The sequence below is a fragment of the Lycium ferocissimum genome, unplaced genomic scaffold (assembly GCF_029784015.1).
Source record: "Lycium ferocissimum isolate CSIRO_LF1 unplaced genomic scaffold, AGI_CSIRO_Lferr_CH_V1 ctg6002, whole genome shotgun sequence".
In the NCBI taxonomy this organism is placed as follows: Eukaryota; Viridiplantae; Streptophyta; class Magnoliopsida; order Solanales; family Solanaceae; genus Lycium; species Lycium ferocissimum.
Window position 1 is genome coordinate 13298 of NW_026726191.1, and position 22540 is coordinate 35837.

Here is a 22540-nt window from a genome sequence, read left to right on the forward strand (position 1 = left end):
CACGTTATGTATGTATGATCCCGATATGCATGATTTCATCTACCGAGTCCCTTAATAAAGGGCGGGACACGTTATGTACTTATGATTCGATATACATGATTTTATCCACCGAGTCCCTTAATAAAGGGCGGGACACGTTATTTGCATATATGATATACGATTACGCTATACATGGTCTATTCACCGAGTCCCTCATCGGAGGGCGGGACACGTCATACGCGTATGAGAATTATGATTTTGATATGCATTCGTATACTGTCCAGACATACGTAAACTTCGAGCCTTCGTATGTTCGGTACTCGGTCGATGTATGTCGATATACGTACGGTTTGTATGTTACGTATTTCGTCCGTTATATGATATCATCGGGACATTACGTACGTTTGATATTCCGTCGATATATGATCGCATCCGAGTGTTCGTACGTTCGTTTCCGTCGACGTATGACATCACCGTATGCTCGTATCTTCGCACCTCTTCGGACATGCGGTACGGGAACGCAAGTTAAGCGACTTTAGGTATTCCGATTGATTATTTATTATTCGTATACTTTCGGCTTATGAAACGTATATGTATGAATTGTGTACGAAAGGTATGTGTACGTACTATATATATATATATATAAGTATTTAATGGGTACGTCGTTCGATTCTGATCTTGCTTATTTGTGTTGCATGCCTTACGTACTCGGTACATATTCCGTGCGACCCCTGTCTTCTGGGGCTGCGTTTCATGCGCGCGGTACTCCCGGATGGTGATGTGATTATAGGAGATGTTCCCGAGAGATGGCAAGCCTCATTTTCACGGTCTTCGCCGAGTCGAGTTTGTACGTTATGACGTACGGATGCGTGTTAGAGACTTTGCGGACGGCGTGTGGGTATGATATGTCGGTCATCGGCGGCTCCGTCGGCCCGATATGTTGATTTGCGTTATGTATTAAATTTTGTATAATTCTGATTTTGTAAAATTTGAAAGCTTCACTATGTCTTTCATGATTATTCGGTTTAGAAATTTGAAAAAAATATTTATGTGTGCAATAGGAGTCTGTGGGTTCGCTCGGCTCCGGATGTGGGGTCGGGTGCCCATCACGTCCCGTGGAATTGGGGCGTGACATTTATACAACTTCTCCCCCTATTCCATATCAACTCCCAAACATCATAATAACATTTACAATATTATAGGCAACAATCATCATTCATTTACATTATCCACCTTTCTCAAATTTCACTTCAATTTCCCCATAATCATGGCCATAATTCACTATTACGTTCTCTTAGGTATAATGCTCATTCCATGTTCTAAATGTCATTCATAACCTATTTACAATCACAACATATTAATAATCATGACTCAATCAAGCTTTTATTCAAAAATGACACTATTCCCACATTATGACCATTTTCCATATTCTTCCACAATCCAAGTGTTTGACTCTCAATACCTTAAACAACATGAAAATACCATAAAATTTACCTTAGATAGTGTAGGAATAAGTCTTGAGTGGAAATACCCTTCTTGCACCCAAACCCTAGTTCACCTCCATTGAAATTTCTTAGCTTGGATGAACTTTAATGTGTTTCATACACTTGGTTTTGTTGGTTTGATGAAGTTGACTATTAATTTCTCTTGAGTTCTTGTGGATGAAGAGTGGAGAGGGTTCTAGAGTATTCTAGAGAGAAGGGGTGTGAAAATGAAATGAATTATTGAACTTGGTCCCCTTTTTAACAACTTAAAAATTTAATCCGTCGGGAAAATATACGGAAACTTATACGGTCCGTATAAACTTATACGGTCCATATAAGTGACCGTGAAATCACCTCATCATTATCTCAATTCTGTGACCATTATACGGCACATTATACTGTCCGTATAATTTTATACGGTCCGTATAAGTGACCGTATAATCCCACCAGTGAGGGACTTCACTGTGACAATTTTGCGGACCATTATACGGACCGTATAACATTATACGGACCGTATAATCGTCCGTATAACCCATCTTTTCTCTGATCTTATTCTCGTCACTTCGTTTGATCTCCAATCCTTATGGAACCTTCTTAATACTTGTTTAGCACTTCATTAACAATCTAAGAGACGTTATGACTCTTCTCCAAAACATCATTAAGTCATCGTTAACTTGTTACTCGTAATTTCCTTTTCGATATCTATCGTATGCCTTGCCTTCTCTTGGCAAACTTTCTTCTCTTACCTCGAATGTCTTTGAAATCCCATTTAGAATCATCAAATGTTATTTCTTACTTATCAAAACATCGTATACATCGTGCCCTTCGTTAGTCTAGTTACTGTACGTTAACGAAAATTTTCAGGGTGTAACATCTTCAACCAGAGTCTCTTGATCCTTTTTCTTGGTATGCTCCATCTGCTCGTTGTTCTCATTTCCTGAAAACTCTATAGAAACTTTACGAGGATCAAGTATAGAGGATTCATCAAAGGTGACATCGCTACTAACTACAAATTTGAGTAAAGACAAACACCAAAGCATGTACCATTTTACTCCATCCACATACCCTACGAATATGACCTTTTTAGCCGTTGGTTCAAGCTGTCCTTCATTAATATGATAAAATGTTGGACACTTAAATACTTGTAAGTATGAATAGTAGGAGGGTTCACCTGATCATACCTCATTCAGAGTCTTAAAGTCAATCGTCGATGCTGGAGATCGATTAATAATATGAGCAGCAGTGTGAACTTCTTCAACCCAAAATACTTTGGACATTTTGGCTTGTAGGGGCATATAATGAGCCTTTTAAAGAAGAGTTTTGTTCATCCTCTCGGCAACTTCATTCTGATGTGGGGTTTGCCTGATAGTCCTATGTCTTGAGATTCCATAAACCTTACAAAAATCATTAAACAATTCATTGCAAAATTCTAAGCCATTGTCTGTGGGAAGATATTTGATATTTAGCTCCATTTGATTCTCAACCAAAATCTTCCACTCTTTAAATGCTTCAAAAGCATCACTTTTCACCTTCAAAAAACGCACCCAAACCTTTTGTGAGAAATTAACAATAAAAGTGAGAAGATACCGCTTTTCGCCCTCCGATGGAAGTTTAAAGGGACCCCTTAAATCTGAATGGATATAGTCTAGCACCCCTCTCGTCTTGTGCTTGTTAGTGCTGAAGCTGAACTTCTTCTACTTCCCTAAAACACAGTGCTCACAAAATTCAAGTGTGTTAATCTTTTGAACTTTCAAAAGGTTATAGTTTCTCAACATCTCCAGTCCACGTGCGCTCATATGACCCAGTCTCATGTGCCATAGTCTGGCCTTGTCATCATTAGATAACTGCACTGTAGATGCATTTGCAGAGCCAAGAACGGTGCTTCCTGCCAATATGCAGAGGCCATCCTCCAGCTTTCCTTTAAGCATGACTAAAGATCCTTTAGTCACCTTCGTAGTTCCTATTCGCTCATGTACTTGTATGTAATGCCTCGTACTTTCTAACTAAACCTTATGCATGATTCAGGGACTTAGAAACCAAGGTGGCCAGTGTTGGATTTGGAATTTTGCCTCACGATGGTAATTTCACGTTCTACATCAATTGTACGGGTCGTACTTGTCACCCTATATTATGGTACGGGACGTACTTCCAGCCCATACCTCATCAGAGAGGATTCGAGGTTTCAGATATTTGGGATTCCTATTACGGCTACTTTGTACGGGTCGTACATTAAAGTACGGGTCGTACATGGTGCCCGTACCTCATTAGAAAGAATTATGAATTACTGGAATTTGCCATTCCAGGTACGACCACAAAGTACGGGCCATACATGTTGCCCGTACTTTTCCCGTCTCAACAAAAAGTATAAATATACAAGTTCAGCTTTAATCCTATTTTTCATACTCTTAAGCCCTAGCACGAAGGTTCTCTCCTCCCACCATTGAAATACACCACCTATTCCAAGTATTCCAAGTGAATCCTAACATATATCCATGAATTCTGAATAGAAATTCATTGTTCCTAACCTAGGGTTTTCAAGAAAACCCATCACAAGGATTCAAGATTAAAGCTTTTGGATTTCTTCTCAAGTTCAAACCTTTTCTATGAGTTTTGGTATGATTAAGTTATATATACTTTCTATCCACATGTGGGGACATCATTGTTCTTTCCCACGCCACGTTTATCCATGAAAACATGAAGTTCCATAAACTTAGGGTTTCTATTTTAATTCATAATGACCCTAAGTTACATGTATCATGCTACATCATCTTTGTATTAGTAATTCGTTATTGTATTCTTGATATTCCATTTTGGTTATTGGGGATCTGTTCGTAATCCATGAACACCCATGCTTTGCATTCCATGGGTTCTTAAATGAAAGATATGAACTATTATGCTTATTTTCATGAAATTCTACATGCTTCCATGTTTTCATACCAAGTTATACTATATATCCATGTTCATGCTATATATATATTACTTACGAATCATGTTTACAAGCCACGTTATGAAAATCATGGGTTTCTAAGCCAATTATATCCATGGTCATGTTTTGGGAGTTGCACAGATTATCGAGAAGGTTTAATACTTGAAACTACATATGCCAGTGTAGGATAAGGATCGATCCGCCCAATTAGGACGATTCCTTCATGTTACCTATTACAGGTTATTGGAACCATTCATGTCATGTGCATGTCTCGTATCCCGGCAAGGTATGAGGTGGCTTAGTTGATCGGAAAAAGATCAGATGCCACGTGCTCACATGGTGGTTACATGTCGGTTATACTAAGGCTCTCCCACTTAAACTGTTTTACTCATGTTATATATATATATATATATATATATGTATATATTCATGTCAGATGATGCTCATGTTCATGTTCAGCTTACAGTTTCAGTTTGGCCAAAGTCATAGATGGACCTCTGAACTTGTCCTGATTTTTCATTTAGACCCTTAACTGAAACGTTGACCATCTGGACCCTCGAACATAAGATAAAATGTGTCATTTGAACCCCTCGTGCCAGCTGGGCACATGCGTGCAGTCCACTTGCAGTGACATGGAAAAATAGACCAGTGACATGGAATATCTGACCAATAAAAATAAGTCATGTCAACAAAAAAAATTAATTTAAGAAAAATTAATTTTAAAATCTATTTAAATAATTTTAAAAAATCTGAAAAACCCAACCCATCCTCTCCGATAGCCCACTTTCACGCCGCCGCGCATTACCTCTCTCCGCCCCCGCGCCGCGCGCTTCAAAATCTATTTAAATAATTAAAAAAATGGTGCCGTTTTTTGTCGGAGATTTATTTAAATAGATTTTGAAGCGGCGGCGGCGGTGGTGGTGGGGGCGGCGGAGGCAGCAGCGGCAGTGGCGGCGGTGAAGTGGGCTATCGGAGAGGATGGGTTGGGTTTTTCAATTTTTTTAAATTATTTAAATAGATTTTAAAATAGAGTTTTTGTTAAAATTAATTTTTAATGATTAAAAAATTTTAAAAAAGAAAAAATTTGGTAACTCACGCTCTGTTTAAAGCAATGCAGTTCACGCGTGTGCCCAGCTGGCACGAGGGGTTCAAATGGCACATTTTATCTTATGTTCGAGGGTCCAGATGGTCAACGTTTCAGTTAAGGGGTCTAAATGAAAAATCAGGACAAGTTCAGGGGTCCATCTATGACTTTGGCCAATAGTTTCAGTTCTTATTATTTCATGTGCCATGTTTATTTCATTCAGTTGCTTTACATACCAGTACAATTCAAATGTACTGATGTCCCCTTTTATTTCCTGGGGGCTTGCATTTCACGATGCAGGTTTTGATTTATAAGACGGCGAATCTGCTCATTAGGACTATTCGCGTATCAGTTGTTCGTGAGCCTCATTCCATTTGGAGTGTTATCTTTACATTATTTTCATGTGAGTTATGCAGTCAAGGTATGCCGGAGGCCTTGTCCCGGTAAACAGTTTAGCAGTCAGACTCATGTCAGAGTTTTCATAGACTAGTCAGTTATGTCATGTCAGATGTTTAGTTGAGTTATCCTCGTTGGTTACATTACTATATTTCCGCATTGATGATATAATAGTATTTTCGGACTTTGATTATTTAATCCCATGTTTTACTCCCACTATGTATGTTTATATTATATTCTGCATCAGTTTATGTGCCATGTTGACTAAGCAAGCCATGTGGTTCACTTGGTCACATGCAACAAGGCACCGAGTATCGTGTTACGTCTATAAAATATTTCAAATTAGTTATTCTATTAATTAGGCTCAATTTTTAATTAACTATTAAATTGCCGATCAAATCGGCTGTGTTCCATACATTTACTTTTACGAAGACACTAGCATTGAGTTTATGTTTCATTTGTTTATATAATGGAGAGAATGAATAATACTTTTGACATCAAAATAAAAGAAAGATGATGCTATCAAAAGTCGAGGTGGGCATTCGGTTCTTCGGTTCGGTTTTATCAAACTTCGGTTCGGCTATTTTGGTTTTGATTTTTTGAAGGTGGACACCGAACACCGAACACCGGACCAACTAGTTCGGTTCGGTTCTTTCGGTTTCGATTTTTTGAAGTTCGGTTCGGTTTCGATTTTTTCAATTCGATTTTTTGATATGATATTAGAAGCGATTCCATTTACACTAATTCATTTTCTTAAAAGCAATAAAACATAAAACTGATAAATTGAAATAAAAATCAAACAAACAGGATACACAAGAACAGAAAACCATAACCATGATATATGATTACTAGGTGTTATATACATACAGTAAGAATAACTAAGAAAACACATAAAGAATATATATTAATCTGAAAGACATATCCTAGCCACCTTAATTTGCTAAGGATATTTGAATTTCTCAATTGAAGTGGAAAATTAGGGATACAAAAGAAAAAGAGGGCTTGTTACGATTGATTTTTTTTTTTTTTTGCTTAAACTTAATGGGCCGGGACTATTTTAATTTTTTTGGGTAATGTATTAAATTTCGGTGGGCGTTCGGTTCTTCGGTTCGGTTTTATCAAACTTCAGTTCAGCTATTTTGGTTTCAATTTTTTGAAGGTGGACACCGAACACAGAACCAAACTAGTTCGGCTCGGTTCTTTCGGTTTCAGTTTTTTGAAGTTCGGTTCGGTTCGGTCCGATTTTTTGATTTTCGGTATTTATGTCCAGCCCTAATCAAAAGTATCCCAAAATAATATATTTTAATTAATTATTAAATAAAATATTTCAAATTAGTTATTCTATTAATTAGGCTCAATTTTTAATTAAATATTAAATTTCCAATCAAATCGGCTGTGTTCCATACATTTACTTTTACGAAGACATTTGCATTGAGTTTATGTTTCACTTGTTTAATTACTGTGCCACATTCAGAAATTATATTGTTTGGTTTGGGTTAAACGTTTGTGCGCAAAGCGTTGTTGGAACAGTTTTTTAATTTTAAAATTGTTGTTCTTTTTCTTACAAATTAAATATTGCTTCTAATGTAAATTTATTTTGTGCTCTATTAATAGGACTTTGATTACTCAATCATAAAATTGTTCATATTTTTTTTTACTATTAGAATTATTTTAATATACCAACTAAAATAATAATAGCTACTGCCAGCAAAAAATCTTAAAGTTTTTATAATTATTTTAAATTATTGACTATATCAAACAAAAATGTTAATTGTAATAGAAGGTACGTAATGTAATCTATTATTATTATTATTATTATTATTATTATTATTATTATTATTATTATTATTATTATTATTATTATTATTTAATTTTATTTTGTCAACAAAAACAAACCATCTCAAGTGTAGTCAAAATGACAAATGAAGTAGTCAATCACCAATGTTTGTACGTCATAAAATCAAAATAGGCAAAAAATTACAGGTATCTAAATAAACTTTAATTGTTCATCTTTGTCGGTTCCGACAACATGCAATCATCCTGACGTCAACTAACATGTTACTCTAAGATGATTTGCGTCGATCATTTATACAAATTCACATTTTATTATTTCATGTATAAATACTTGTTCAAATAATTTGAATAATATTAACTGCACTTTATAAAATTCATATACTACATGATTCGGCGTATACGTGCAATGCACGTACTGAGAAACTATTATTACAAAAAACCAGTGGCACAATCATTCCTTCAAAATATATCCTACTAAACGGAATAAAATTCTCATTAATGTCCTCATATATTAACTAACGCAATGAAAGTTGAAAAGTCAAGAATTACTTAGAATTTATAAACCAAGAAATTTCCTCAGTTAAACACAAAAGATTTATTTTGTGTCTCTACAATTAATAGTAATTGTGTGAATTTTATTTTTGTTTCACAAACGGAAAAGGGACAAATATACCCCTCGTTATACTTTAGGTTTAAATATACGTCCTTATACTTTGGGTTCAAATATATCCCTCCTCCGATAAAGTTATCCAAGGTGGACAACTAATCTTACGTGGCACTAACATTTGATGACGTGGACGCCACGTGGTATGCCACCTCATCACCTCTAACCCATAAATTCTTCATCTCTATTTGTTTCTTTCACCACTAAAATTTCCTTCCCCTCCACCATCTTTGCCACCATTACCGCCATGTATTCCGGTTAGAAAAAAAAGAATAAACAAATCTCAATCTGAATTCTGAAAATTTTATCCAAACCCAGATTAGTCAAACAATAAAATCTAACTGTTCTTTGAATCTTCCCTTTATGCTTTGGAGGAAAAAAGAAAAAAGAAAAAGTGGTACCACATCAATAAGTTGTAAAAATTATATTTTTTGGCAATTTTTTTTCAAGTCCTCTTCTCTCTTCGAATTCCTCTGAATTTTCCAATTTCCATTTCCCTTTTTAGCTTTTTCACATTTGCTTGACAAATTGATTCCTAAGTTTCTCTGTGGATTTTTCCACTCACTCTTCCTTCCTTTCTTCATTCCTCTCTGTCATCCACTATCGAACTATTTCTCTTCGCCATTGACGACGGACGGCGTTTGTCGGTGCTCTAATTCATGCCTTGTTATTATCCGGCGAGTTTTCTGATTTGCAGTACAGAGTGGCTAAGCATGGCTACAAATTGCTTATCCTTAGGTAACAGTGGTAAAAATGGGAAGGAAATTTTAGTGGTGGAAGAAGAAAATAGTAAAATGGGTTAGGGGTGATGAGGTGGCATATTACGTGACGTCTACGTCATCAAATGTCAGTGTCACGTAAGATTAGTTGTCCATCTTGGACAACTTTAACGGAGAAGGGGTATATTTGAACTCAAAGTATAACAGCAGGGTATATTTGGACCTAAAGTGTAACGAGAGGTATATTTAACCCTTTTCCGATAGTACAGGGTATAGTTGGCCCTTTTCCGTTTCACAAATTGGTGGACCCATATATTACATTTTTGGGTTCACAAACTTTGAGTCCCACCAATTTGTGAGAAAAAAATAACATCACACAATTAGTATTAGTTATGTGAGATACAAAGTAAAAAATAAGAGATCAGAATTAACTTATCATGGTTCAAAAAATTCTCAAAAAAATCTATTGGTCTTCTAATTCACTTTTATATTCTTATATATAAAATCAATCAACCAACAATATTTCAATTCCATATTGGCTGAAACCGATTCTTTGTATAGGTCCCTTTTTATTCAGATCCATAATTAAATGGATTATTAAACTATTAGATTATTTGTGACCAAAAGAAACACATCACGGTTCTAATTCTGGTGTTCTTCTAACTCAATATTTTATATTAAAATTCGCAAATGAACTTGTCGCAATTCGTGTTGTTATGGCCTTTAACTCACTTGTACTCTTTATAACATACAACATAATAGTTAATCAATGAACTATCTTCAATTCCAAATTAGTTCAAATCAATTCGCTTTATGCATTTGTCATATGTATGTTTATTTTTTAGGATTCATTATAATTAAGCTATTCGTACTAGCTATAATTTATAAATCTATCAAAGTCTCTACAATTTTTTTAATTGTGCCTTTTATCTCATTTTATGTGGTACTCTTTTCTTTTTTGGCTGAATATCACTTTTCTATATTTAAAAATAATTAGTTATAAACTTCTTATTTTACTCTTAATAAGATGATCTACAATCACATAAATACTTATGACTTGTTTCAGAACATAAATTTTTAAAAAGTCTTTTTTTAGAACTTCTCAGATAAAATTGAAAATTCTAAGTTTATAAGTTCTAAATTTTAAAACAAAACAACTTATTAAATTTAGGGAAAAGGGTCAAATATATCCCTCTACTTTAGTTTAATAATTAAATATACCCTCCGTTAGTCAAAGTAGATAAATATACCCTTTCCGTTAGTCAAAGTAGATAAATATACCCCTTCCGTTAAGAAAGTACACAAATATACCCCTCAGTTGACAAAATCCCCAATTCCACCATTAATTATCCGATTTAACTTTAAAAAAACCATGCCCGACCCGCAAATTAAATTCTTTCCACCCAAATATACCGACCACCACTACAACCGACCCAACACAACCAGTAAATTCTTTATAACCATCCTTAACCATGTCCTCGGACATCACTGAACAAAACAAAAAAGATCATTCGATCTCAGTAAATATATTAAATCCTTAATACAATATTGAATATCATATGCAAAATACCAGAGAAAGCATGATTGTCATAAGTCAAACATGATTGTTATGATATTTCACTTTATAAAATACTTAGGTATCCAACAGAGAGCTTTGGCTTCAAGCAAACTGAGATAAATTTCTTCAAGTATCACTGTATCACATATCCAGGTAGCTAGCAACATTAAAATCAATAAAAATGAAAGCTCTAGGCTCAAAAAGGCTAGAAAATCCTTGCCGCAAGCCTCTTTCTAAACAACAGTCCTCCAATCTAAAATTAAAAACTAAAAATCAACAATCTCTCCAAGACAATTGGGGTTGTGGTTAAGGATGGTTATGAAAAATTTACTGGTTGTGGCGGGGGAAGTGGTGGTGGTGGTTATGTTGGGTCGGTTGTAGTGGTGGTGAGTATATTTGGGTGGAAAGAATTTAATTTGGGGGTCGGGGCGGGTCGGGCATGTGTTTTTTAAAGTTAAATCGGGTAATTAATGGTGGAATTGGGGATTCTGTCGACTGAGGGGTATATTTGTGTACCTTCTTAACGGAAGGGGTATATTTATCTACTTTAACTAACGGAGGGTATATTTAACTATTAAACTAAAGTAGAGGTATATTTGACCCTTTTCCCTTAAATTTAGGATGAATTAATTATATATATTATTTTTAGTAAGACTCGAATTCGAATATAGTCGGGCTCCAATACAGATATCTGCTACCGTTAGAAACCCAAAAAAAAAAAGAGGATCGGGGCAGAGAGGGTAGCTGCTGAAGACACTGTTGAGAAAGGTGATACACAATAGGGGTGTGTGTTTACACGAATATCAAAGAACATTGAGGATGAGAGTGTAAAATAATAAAAAGCCATCTCATTTTGGGTTGTCAGTGTCCCCTTCTCAACATTAGAAGTGAAGGAGAAATAAAGTACTAGATAGATTTACACAAGAAGAGGAAATTAAAGTTGATTTAATTTTCCATTTTTCATCACATTGCTTTGAGATCTTCATTATTATCAATATAGCTCTGCACTTTTTTACCTCGGTAAAATTCTCTTCATATCTTCCTTATCGTTAATTGCCTTCTTTTAGCTGGGAAATTTTGTGCCAATTACATGTAAAAGAATTAGGGAGAAAAGAAAAAAAGAGGTGAATCTTCTTAACTTTGTTTGTTCAATTGGTGAGAAAAGTTAAATTCAAATAAGCTATTATGTTAAGCATGAGATTTGGGGTAAATGTGTTTCTATTTTAGTTTACTTGCTTTCCTAATCGCCCATCAGTAGTTGTTATATCAATTCTTTTTTTGCTCGTTTAGGTGTTTAACGTGGACGTAATCTCTGATTGTGTGTGTATGTGTATGTTGATAATGATTTCACATAGGGTTCTGCTAGACGTGCCAAAATTAGCCCATCAAAACATGACCTGCCGCCCAATCTGTCCAAGTTTGGGCGGATTATTGACTTGCGCATTTATTAGCTCAACCCATTTCAGCCTATCAAAAGTTGGGCTGATATGTTAGCCCAAATAGACTCATGGGAAATCTTGTCATATGAAAAATAGAGCCATAATTAAGAAAAATAATAATTTCGTAAGGTACTAAAATATTATGAAAGAACAAATAAAGCAATTAAAACTTAGTAAAAATTGGGTGGGTTCAGTTATGACCCGCATTTTAGCCCATTTCAGCCAAGTAACTTTTGGGCGGGTCAATTTATTATTTTACCTGCCCAAATTCAGCCCAACCCGCCCATTTGACACCTCTAGTTTCCGCCATGTATGTTGCGCCAAGTAGTTGGGATTAAGGTTCAATCCTATTGGCATACTTACCTTAGGTCCTGTATTTTCTAGTAGTATTTTTAGTTTATTTAGGGATCCGTATGTCAGGTGCAAGAATAAGTATGAGCTTTAGAGACCACTAGTTTCCGAGAGATCATAATTTGTCTAGACAAATTATTGAATAGTGGAATGTAACATGGCCAAATATAACAGAAAGGGTACATATGATTCAGGTCGTGGATCCCATCTATTGGGGGTTTGAGGCTGAGTAGTCGTGGTTGTTGGTTTGACATGGGGTACCCATGATAAAGTAACTTAGTGAGGAGAGATTGATCCTGAAGTGCCTGCATAGAGGTAGCAAAGCTACAATTTGATCTTTTGAGGTCTCAGGTTCATATCCTAGCAGAGACAAAAAACACTAGGTGATTTCTTCCTATCCGTTCTAGTCTTGGTGGACAGAGTTACCTGGTACCTATTGCTGGTGGGAGGTGCCAGGTATCCCGTGGAATTAGTCGAGGTGTGCGCAACCTGGCCCGGACACCACAGTTATAACAAAAATGTAGTTTGAGTTATCCTGGTTGGAATTTTTTGGCTGATTAATAGTTTCCAAATCAGTGTTGTCAAAGGCGCGCTTAAGTCCTAAAGCGAGGCACAAAACATCTTGAGCTCTTCGTCTCACTTCATGGGCGCTTTAGTGTCGTCATCAACAACGCTATAAGACATACTTTTCCTTGCAATAAACCTAATCCTGAAGAGGCAAACACTAAACAATTGATTTTTCACTTTATCGTAACTTGTTTTCAATTTTCTTTGTCCATATATTTGTTATTTTTCATTTTAATTATTAGTCTTGGACTACGCATATATATTTGTATTTTTTCCCCTCTATTTGTGTCTTTCTTCATTAAAGCCCACGTTTATTTGTGCTTTGCGCTTGAAGCCCCAATGTACCTTACAGCTTTTTTGCGCTTTTTGCGTTTGATAACACTGTTCCAAATGCATACCTAGAAGAGTTAATGTTGCTGAAAGCCTTATCGTCCTGCTACGTGTGGTGTTCACTTCTTGAATGACAACTCCTTTGACAAGCTCTTCAATCGAGGCAGGGCTTTGATTTATATCCTTGAACTTGGATGCCTAGAGCTACTTGTTTGTAGTGATCTAGAGATGCAAATATGTACTGCACTTGTCTGACACGTAATGTTCTCTTTCAAACATGCAGCAAGTTTTTGCTTTGCTTACTGGTAAAGCCAGAGGAGATTCACTTTCAATCTAATTCTCTAAATGAATCCACGCTATTTGCTGCTAAGTTGAACAAAAGCTTGTAATAGGATTCCTTAGAGATCGATCCGGAATTTGTACCTGTCCACCAACATGTCTTGACTACTGCTAACATGACTCTAATGAAGCAGAACTTCATAACAATATTCATTCCAAAGCTGTTGGAATTTCTTCTGAATCACAGGCCTCAAGTCAGGTCTATACTTCTTTATTCTACACAAAACATCATAACTAAAAGAAAAGCATAGCTTCCTGTTACAAAGATAGGAAATGTTTTTTTCCTTCCATTTGAAGAAGGTGGGATATTATGTATTTCACTGTTCTTCTTTCCCTTGTTATTGATCTTTTATTTTGAACCCTTTTCCTTAAAATGATAGCGTATTTATTAGTAAATGTTTGGTACATGTCACTGCAACCAGATAGTTCAGACTTTGATTTGTGGCGAACATAATATTCTGATGAATTTTTGGATTAACACGTGTTATACACATTTAATCCTCTTTCCCTGAACAATGAAGAAAAAAGAAAGAATTGCCCAAAGAAGATGGCCGTCTGTTTTGAGTGCTTTTGCAAATTTAAGGTGAGCATTCATTCTGTCTATCTATTTTGAGTGCTTCTGCATAGTTGAGGTGAGCATATAATCTTCTTCGATCCTCTGTTGGTGATAAACATGCTCTTTCACCTTCTCTTCTTCCGCCTTTCATTCACTCTTAGTATCTTGAAATAAAATGTTCATGGTCCATTTGTTCCATATCCTGATATCCTCTTTAATCACGTGATGCTGAGGCACACGAGCTTTTCCTACTAGTGTGTAACTTTTATTCCATATATTTCCTATTCTCGTCTTAGTATTAGGTTGGAAAATCGACTTCTATTGATTGGTTTTTAGCATAGAAGTTCTCAGATTTTCCGGTTAGACTTTGCCTCGTGATATAATGGGATTTGTTTCTGGATAGATTTACTATAGTAAAGTTAGCTTCTTTGTCCATCTGACTGATTATTTGTTTACTTTTTTTTTTCTGGTGCTTTAGAATAAGCTACTTGTAAATTCTCTAGCATTAATTTAAATTGGTAATTTTGTCTTCTTATTTATGGATACAATTGTTTCCTTTCTTTTTTTCATACACGTTACCTTTATCTCATTCTTTAGCTGGGATCTTCTGTGCTTTGCAATGGCAAATTCCAAGGGGGCATCTAGCATGAGAAATATGATGTACAATGGAAAGAGCTCTTTACTGCCTCCTAAAAGTCCGTTCCCTAGCATATCTCCTTCGTATGTAGATTATGTCCCTAGTTCTACTGTCACCCACAAGGACATTTCAAAATATAGAGATGGTTCACACCATCAGCGTACTTCTTCTGAAAGCTGTCTTATGGAGGAGCAACCATCTTGGTTAGATGATCTTCTTAACGAGCCGGAAACTCCTGTGCGCAGAGGTGGCCATCGACGTTCATCTAGTGACTCCTTTACATATTTTGATGCTGCTAACATTGCAAACTTAGATTACATAGCTCAAGATGATAACAAATTCAGAAATTTAACTCATGCCCCTTCCTGGGGATCCCAAGACTTTGACTATTACAAAAATGCTCGGCATGGCACATTTCATGTTGATCAGAACTCCATAAACCGACAAAAAAGTAGTGCACGGGATGCATCCCCAAATGCAATACCACATACCCGTGGCCTCTCCCCTTTTAGAGAAAATGTCAAGACTCACAGCTTGGGACCGTCATGTCCTCCACAAGAAGGAGAGAGGCCTAAATCTGCAGGAAGTGACATGCAGGATTTAGTTGAATCTGTCCCTCCTGATCAAAAGGGATCTGGTGAAAAAAAGGATTCTTCTCACAGCAAGAATTCTGCATCAGAAACTGACACAAAACGTGCAAAGCAGTAAGTGTAACTAGCTCAGCAACCCCATGAAATAGTTGTGAAGTGAACAAGTATATTTTCAGTATGTTGAAATTTGCAAGTAATTATAGTTTCTGTTGCAGTAATAATTAAGGTAATTCTTTGTTTCTGTTTATAGTATAGTTCTTTGTTTCTGTTTCCATGGTTTGTCTGTCATTCTGTTTTGTTTTTGTTGCATGCCCATACTATCAGTTTACTGGATGTTTCCGTGTGTTGGAGGCTTATAACCATAAATAGGATTCTAACTTCATTAATAAGTAATTTTAACATGATGTTTTCTTCTGAATCTCTTAGTGAGTGCAGTGATAATAAGTCTTGTGATTCTGAGTTTTTACCTAAAACTTTGAAGATATTATACACTGAACATGATACCGGCCTACAGCCAAAGTTGTAGGGTAGTCTATGCTCTTTAAATTTTTCAAGGGATTCCTATGTTGTTCAAATCTTATAACTCCATCGATGTTGACTAAAATAGGTGGATTTAACGTTTAACAACAAATCTGTTCATTTTTATGCTACAAAAATGACACACACACACACACACACACACACACATACATACATATATATATATATATGTATGTATGTCTGTGTGTGTGTGTGTGTGTCATGAACATTTCTTCTTCCCTCCACCTCAACTTACTTGACTGTGTTCTTTTTCTGCCCTCCTGAAGTTCCTGGACCCTTCTCCTAAAAGTAAAATTTCCCATCTTCAACAATTCAATTTAATGCAAAGACATTATTTTATTTTCTTGGCAAAAGGTACTTGTATTAAATCTGCGGTTCTGGAATATGTACAAGTGAGCAAAAAACCAAAAGAAAATCCCTTTCTAATCTTGTAGATATTATAACAGGTTGAGTATTGATTCCGCGTCATTGACAAGTTCATCTTAACACCAAAGTAAACAGAAGTATACAATTAAACTTGATCTTTTGGATTGAATTAGCTTTGCCTTCAAAGCATCTAGTGTTCCTTTCCTTACATGCGTTCCACAGAAATACTAGAAGTATACAATTAAACTTGATCTTTTGGATTGAATTAGCTTTACCTTCAAAGCATCTAGTATTCCTTTCCTTACATGCGTTCCACAGAAATACTAGCTGGAAAGGTATTCCACCAAAATGACTTCTTTTTCCTGTTGCCCCTGTTCCAGCACTGAAGTAATCAACAGAAGTTCTCGGCATCACCCATTTAAGGCGCTTGATATTCCGATAGATTTGTCATAGTTTAGTAGTTACATTACAATGTAGTAAAAAAAAAAAAAGAAGTTGATTTATGCTTTCAGCTTCCTTTCCACATAAATGTTACCTTCTGCACCAAATGATACCCCTTCTTTGGAGATTGTCTTGTGTGAAACATGCCTCCTTTTCCACCAACCAAGAGAAACGAGCCACTTTGGAGGGGGCTTTTGTTTTCCAAAGCTGTGCAATGCAAAGAGAGTAATTAATTTCGCTTTGCCCATTATGCCATTTATACTTGAACGTATCAACTTACACAAGACATTTTCTTAAACTTCACACCAATCAAACGGCCTTCTATCATCTAATTTGATTTGGGGTTGGGGCGTGGGGGGGTGGGGGGAGCATCTTGATATTTAGGTGTGGAAGAATATAATTGGCCTACAATTTATCCTCTTTTATTATGGAATTTGCCAACTGATTTACTTATCTGCCATTTGTGTTACTTAGTTGCACATTGTCCAGATATTATTTAACGTATAATGAAGTTTATTAAAGACAAGGTGCCATGTAATGCAGACAGTTTGCTCAACGGTCACGAGTTCGGAAGCTTCAATACATATCTGAGCTTGAAAGAAATGTACAAGTTCTGCAGGCATGTGAAGCTTTAAGTAATATACTCAGATAAATGGATGTATGATGGATGCTGTATTTTGTTCAAAATGTTGATCTGATCATTTCTTTTATTCCAGGCTGAAGGTTGTGAAGTGTCCGCTGAGCTTGAATTCCTTAACCAGCAGAATCTTATCCTCAGCATGGAGAATAAAGCCCTAAAGCAGCGCTTAGAAAATTTAGCTCAAGAACAGCTGATAAAGTATTGTAAGTTTCTTCATTATCTGTTATACTTTATTGTTGTACTTGCTATTTCCAGTGCTTGAATTGGTGTTGTAAAGTTGAATATGCACCACATTGATAATGAGTAGAAACCTAAATAATTCAAAATTAGGGTTGACTGGGATTCAGATGAGCTGGGAAAGTGGGTTTGGTTTTCCCAAAACTGGAAGCACATTCGAGGAATGGGGATACCTCGTGGTAATTTCAGAAAGCGTCATTTTCTTGTGATAAAATGATGTCCCGGAAATCTCCAACTTGTATAAATTTATGAATTTGTCTAGCTTCTTTAGAGCTGTATATGCAGTAGCATGCTTTATTCTTACTGCCGATCACTTTTGAAAGCATAAACATCTGTTTATTGTGAAGGCTGTTTTAACTTTTAACTCTGGAAAATAATGTTGGAATTAATAACTAATAAAAATAGAAGTCTTATTGTAGTTGATTCAACCCAAACCATTGTGCTTCCTGGGAGAAGATCAAAGTTGTTATCTACTTTTCCAAGTGATAACAGAACTAGGTCAAAGTTTCTTAAGGAGCAAAACCAAAAAAATCCACTGCAAATATATCATTGGGTTTTAGATGCCGTTCTGGCATAAGAGGGGGTCCCTCTTTTGTGCTTCAAGCCTCCAACATCAAAACGTTTACCTTTTGAAAGAAGAAAGCAACAAAAAGAAAAGTGGCTACCATGCTTTTATCACTATTGAATAATGGGGTTATAATCTTATAGATTACTGTTTGATCTCCGCTTGAAGGACATTGCACACTCTAACTTAACAAAGAAAGTCGAGTAATTATACTTAAACTTTTCTAGAGCCAAATTTTTTCCTTGATTAAGGCTGAGGAACTTTCATAGTTTAGATGTGTACTTCAAATAGGAAAAACTTTTCTGTTTTTGGGATAGTGGTGATTGAAAAGCTAATAATGTTGATAGAGTAAGTTTATTTTATTAGCTTCTCGGGAAATTAAACCCTGTGAATGTTCTGCGCAGTGGAGCATGAAGTACTGGAAAAAGAAAGAGGAAGACTACGAGCATTGTATCAGCAACAGCAACTGCCACAGCCGCAGCAGAAACAGCAATCATCTTCTAGCCATCGGCGCACCACTAGTAGGGATCTCGATCAACAATTTGCAGACCTCTCTTTGAAACACAAAGAGGGCTGAGGCCAACTTCACATGTGATGACTGTGACTGTAGCTAGGACTTTAATCACATCTTCTTAACTCGCCCTCAGCTGATTTTTCCTGGCAAATTACGAAGACGATTTTTATTGTGCATGATCAGAAAGAACTCTTGCTGTCCTTGTGCTCTCTGGACGGCTTTGCCTCTGGCGGTGATTGTAATATCCGTCATGGTATGTATCCTCAGCTTTATTTGTTAGGCATAGTGGTCTTTTTATATGCGCCTGGTGGTCAATGCTAGGGAATAGCATTTGTGGCAGTTGACTCACCTGAGGTGATTAATTTCGGCATGTATTTTCCTTTGTATGTTAAAGTTCATCAGTTTCCCATCAGCTTTCTCTGTTGTAAAATTTCCCAGCTATTTGTTCCATCATTTTTACCTTCTTGGGTACATTTTCATGAACATTGACTTGTAAGCATGATACTGGAGCTCCATCAGCTTATTATTTCCTTTCTTCTTTAGGCTATGAAAGCATTCTGTTTTCGCACGCGTTAATGGTACGCGGCAAAACAAAACCTATTCAATACTAAAGAAATTCAAGTTTGAATTAATTCTTCTCTAAGTGACATACTATTGGTTATCTCATTGCTCCAGAGCTATGCATTTATTACCATAAAAAAAACTGAGATAGTAATATCGTTGAACTCATATTAGATCTTTTAGATCCAGTAGGTTATATCAACAAAAGAAAGGAAGAAATTTTGGTTTTTTAATCGTTGGTGAAAAGGGTAAAAAATGCCCCTCTACTATGGGAAAAGGGTTAAAAATATCTTTCGTTATAAATTTGGGTCAAAAATACCCCTCCCGTAATTATACATTTCAAATATACTCCTGTCTTAACGGAAATTTCCAAATTCGCCAAAATAATTCGATTTCATTTTTAAACCAGTTTCATTTAAATTGGATTCAACTACATAAAAAATCCATATGCCATTTTCGAGTCCTACATTTGGAGCCGCTAGGCACAAGAGCGGGTAATCCATATGGGTTTTTTATTTAGTCGGGTCACGTTTAAATGAAGCGGGTTTAAAAATGAAATCACGCTATTTTGGGAATTTTCGTTAAGACAAGGGTATATTTGAAAACTTTAACGACGGGAGGCGTACTTTTGACCCTTTTTCCTTTTTAGTTGATTAAGCGACACCCAGATTTGAAAAAGGATTTGGTGTCCTCTTTACTAATTGATGAAAGAGCAATACAAGAAACATAGAATGAAGGATGAAGTGGTTCACCAGAACAGAGATGTGACGTTCAAGTCTACCTCTCAATATTCTCGACGAATTCCTAAAAGAAAAAGAAATTGGATTGATGAACAAAATTAGTGTATTAAGGGTGATTTACAAGAATGCTCTTAGAGGTGAGCGGTCTTGTATATTTGACCACCCATTTCCAAGATTATTGGGTGTAATTTCAGAAAAGGACAACTGACTACTTGAACCTTGAATTTGGCCTATATAACACCATGTCAGGAGCAGCAATATTTTGAAGGATTGCAGATTCTCTGTGGCACTCACTTTTACAAACTTCCTGATCAATAGCCATTTTGAAAAGGTTTGAATATATAGATGGACACTTTAACTTGCTATATTTTTTATTTTATTTAGATACCTGAACTAAGGATTGTATCTATTGAACACTTGAGGTAAGTTAAACATATACCTATTGGATATTGGATTTTGTAATGGCAAAACATGCGTAATACACTCTCCTTTCAAAAAGTGGGAACTCTAATCTTATTACTACTATCTTTTATTTTCTAACCTTTTGCATCTACCTCATTCAACTTCATTTTTTTTTTTTTTTTTTTTGCATCTAATCTTATAAAGATAACAGTGTTGGACAACAAATTTGAGAATCAACGACAGAGGTAAATCTAAGAGGCATGTGAATGTGTTACATTTAACTTTAGAATATTGTAATCTTTATTTATAAAATTACCTTTTAAGTTTTCTATTTCCTTCAACTTTTAAGAATTTTAAGATAGTTAAGATGTTTCGATAATTAATTCCGGGAAGGGGGCGGATTTAGGGAATGTTTTCTATTTCCTTCACAAATAAGGAATGTTTAAATATATTCCTTCAACAAGTTATAATATATCAAAAAAGTGTAACGAAGGGCAAATATAGCTTATTTGTGAGAGTACAAGAGCAAATCTGACCCTTTTCCGTATATAGAATAAAGGCTAAGTTCATGTATTGTTAAAATGCACTGGATATATAAACCCATCCTGAATAATACACGGAGGACCATGGATTGCCTTCGTGTTGGAAATAATAATTCAAAGTTGTAGAAAAATTAAAATTGGTTAGGATTTGATATTTTAATTCATGTCTAGTTAGAATTTATAGTCAAATTAATCTAGGAATATGTTTTCTTGTTTTGAGTTAAAGTAGATTGCATAGTATTATAAATAGGGGTGCTGCTAGCTATTTTCATAACAAGAGAGAACAAGAGAGATTGTAGAGAGCATTTAGAGATTCATAGAGTTTATCAATAAAACATTTTCCATTAAATTGATACCAGAGCTTCTACGATCCTGGTAGAGAATCAAAGAGCTTTCGCTGTCGGTGGGTGGCTATAACCTGTATATACTGCCTGTCTGGCCAAAGATTATGTTGGAAAACGTCTGGCAAATGATTATGTTGGAGAATACCGGGCCAATGATATATGCATGAAAAATAATCATGCTGAGAATGATTACGAAAAATATTGCATGTTTAAAGAGGTGCAAGCAAATATGGCACAAGGTTGAAGAGAAAGTGCTTCAACGGTTGGAGCGAAAGTGCTCCAATAATTGAAAGTTGATGAGAAAGTGCATCAACAAAATTGGAATGTTGGAGAGAAAGTGCTTCAACAATTGAAGGTTGAAGAGAAAGTGCTTCAACAATTGAAGTTTGATAAGAAAGTGCATCAACAATTGGAATGTTGGAGAGAAAGTACTCCAACGATTGTGAAGGTTGAAGAGAAAAGTGCTTCAACAACTGAAAGTTGATAAGCAAGTGGATCAAAGATAAAGTGCTTCAACAAAATTGGAATGTTGGAGAGAAAGTGCTCCAATAATTGAAGGTTGATGAGAAAATGCATCAACAATTGGAATGTTAGAGAGAAAGTGCACCAACGATTGTGAAGGTCAAAGAGAAAGTGCTTCAACAATTGAAGGTTGATGAGAAAGTACATCAATAAATTAGAATGTAGGAGAAAGTCGTCCAACGATTGTAAAGGTTGAAGAGAAAGTGCTTCAACGAAATTGGAAAGTTGGAAATAAAGTGCTCCAACAATTGAAGGTTGAAGAGAAAGTGCTTCAACAATTGAAGGTTGATGAGAAAGTGCATCAACAATTGAAATGTTGGAGAGAAAGTGCTCCAATGATTGTGAAGGTTGAAGAGAAAAGTGCTTCAACAATTGAAGGTTGATAAGCAAGTGCATCAACGAATTAGAATGTTGGAGAGAAAGTGCTCCAACGGTTGAAGATAAAGTGCTCTAACAAAATTGGAATGTTGGAGAGAAAGTGCTCCAACAATTGAAGGTTGAAGAGAAGGTGCTTCAACAATTGAAGGTTGATGAGAAAGTGCATCAACAATTGGAATGTTGGAGAGAAAGTGCTCCAACGATTGTGAAGGTTGAAGAGAAAGTGCTTCAAGAATTGAAGGTTGATGAGAAAGTACATCAACAAATTAGAATGTTGGAGAGAAAGTGGTCCAACGATTGTGAAGGCTGAAGAGAAAGTGTTTCAACAAAATTAG

General features: G+C 35.7%; 1 protein-coding gene across 3 annotated transcripts; it reads left to right on the top strand.

The window, feature by feature from the left end:
• Nucleotides 1–11445: 11445 nt before the first annotated feature.
• LOC132045162 (uncharacterized protein At4g06598-like) lies at nt 11446–19285 on the top strand. 3 transcript variants are annotated; one of them, XM_059435701.1, is made up of 5 exons: nt 11446–11624; nt 14784–15527; nt 17304–17379; nt 17477–17603; nt 18607–19285. In XM_059435701.1, exons 2-5 carry the CDS (start codon nt 14806–14808, stop codon nt 18777–18779), a joined length of 1098 nt encoding a protein of 365 aa, XP_059291684.1. In that variant the 5' UTR covers nt 11446–11624; nt 14784–14805; the 3' UTR covers nt 18780–19285. The 3 variants fall into 3 exon arrangements, with proteins under 3 accessions (XP_059291684.1, XP_059291683.1, XP_059291686.1); XM_059435700.1 differs by lacking the exon at nt 11446–11624 and having other exon boundaries at nt 12723–15527; XM_059435703.1 differs by lacking the exons at nt 11446–11624; nt 18607–19285 and having other exon boundaries at nt 12723–15527; nt 17304–17395.
• The last annotated feature ends 3255 nt before the right edge of the window (nt 19286–22540 follow it).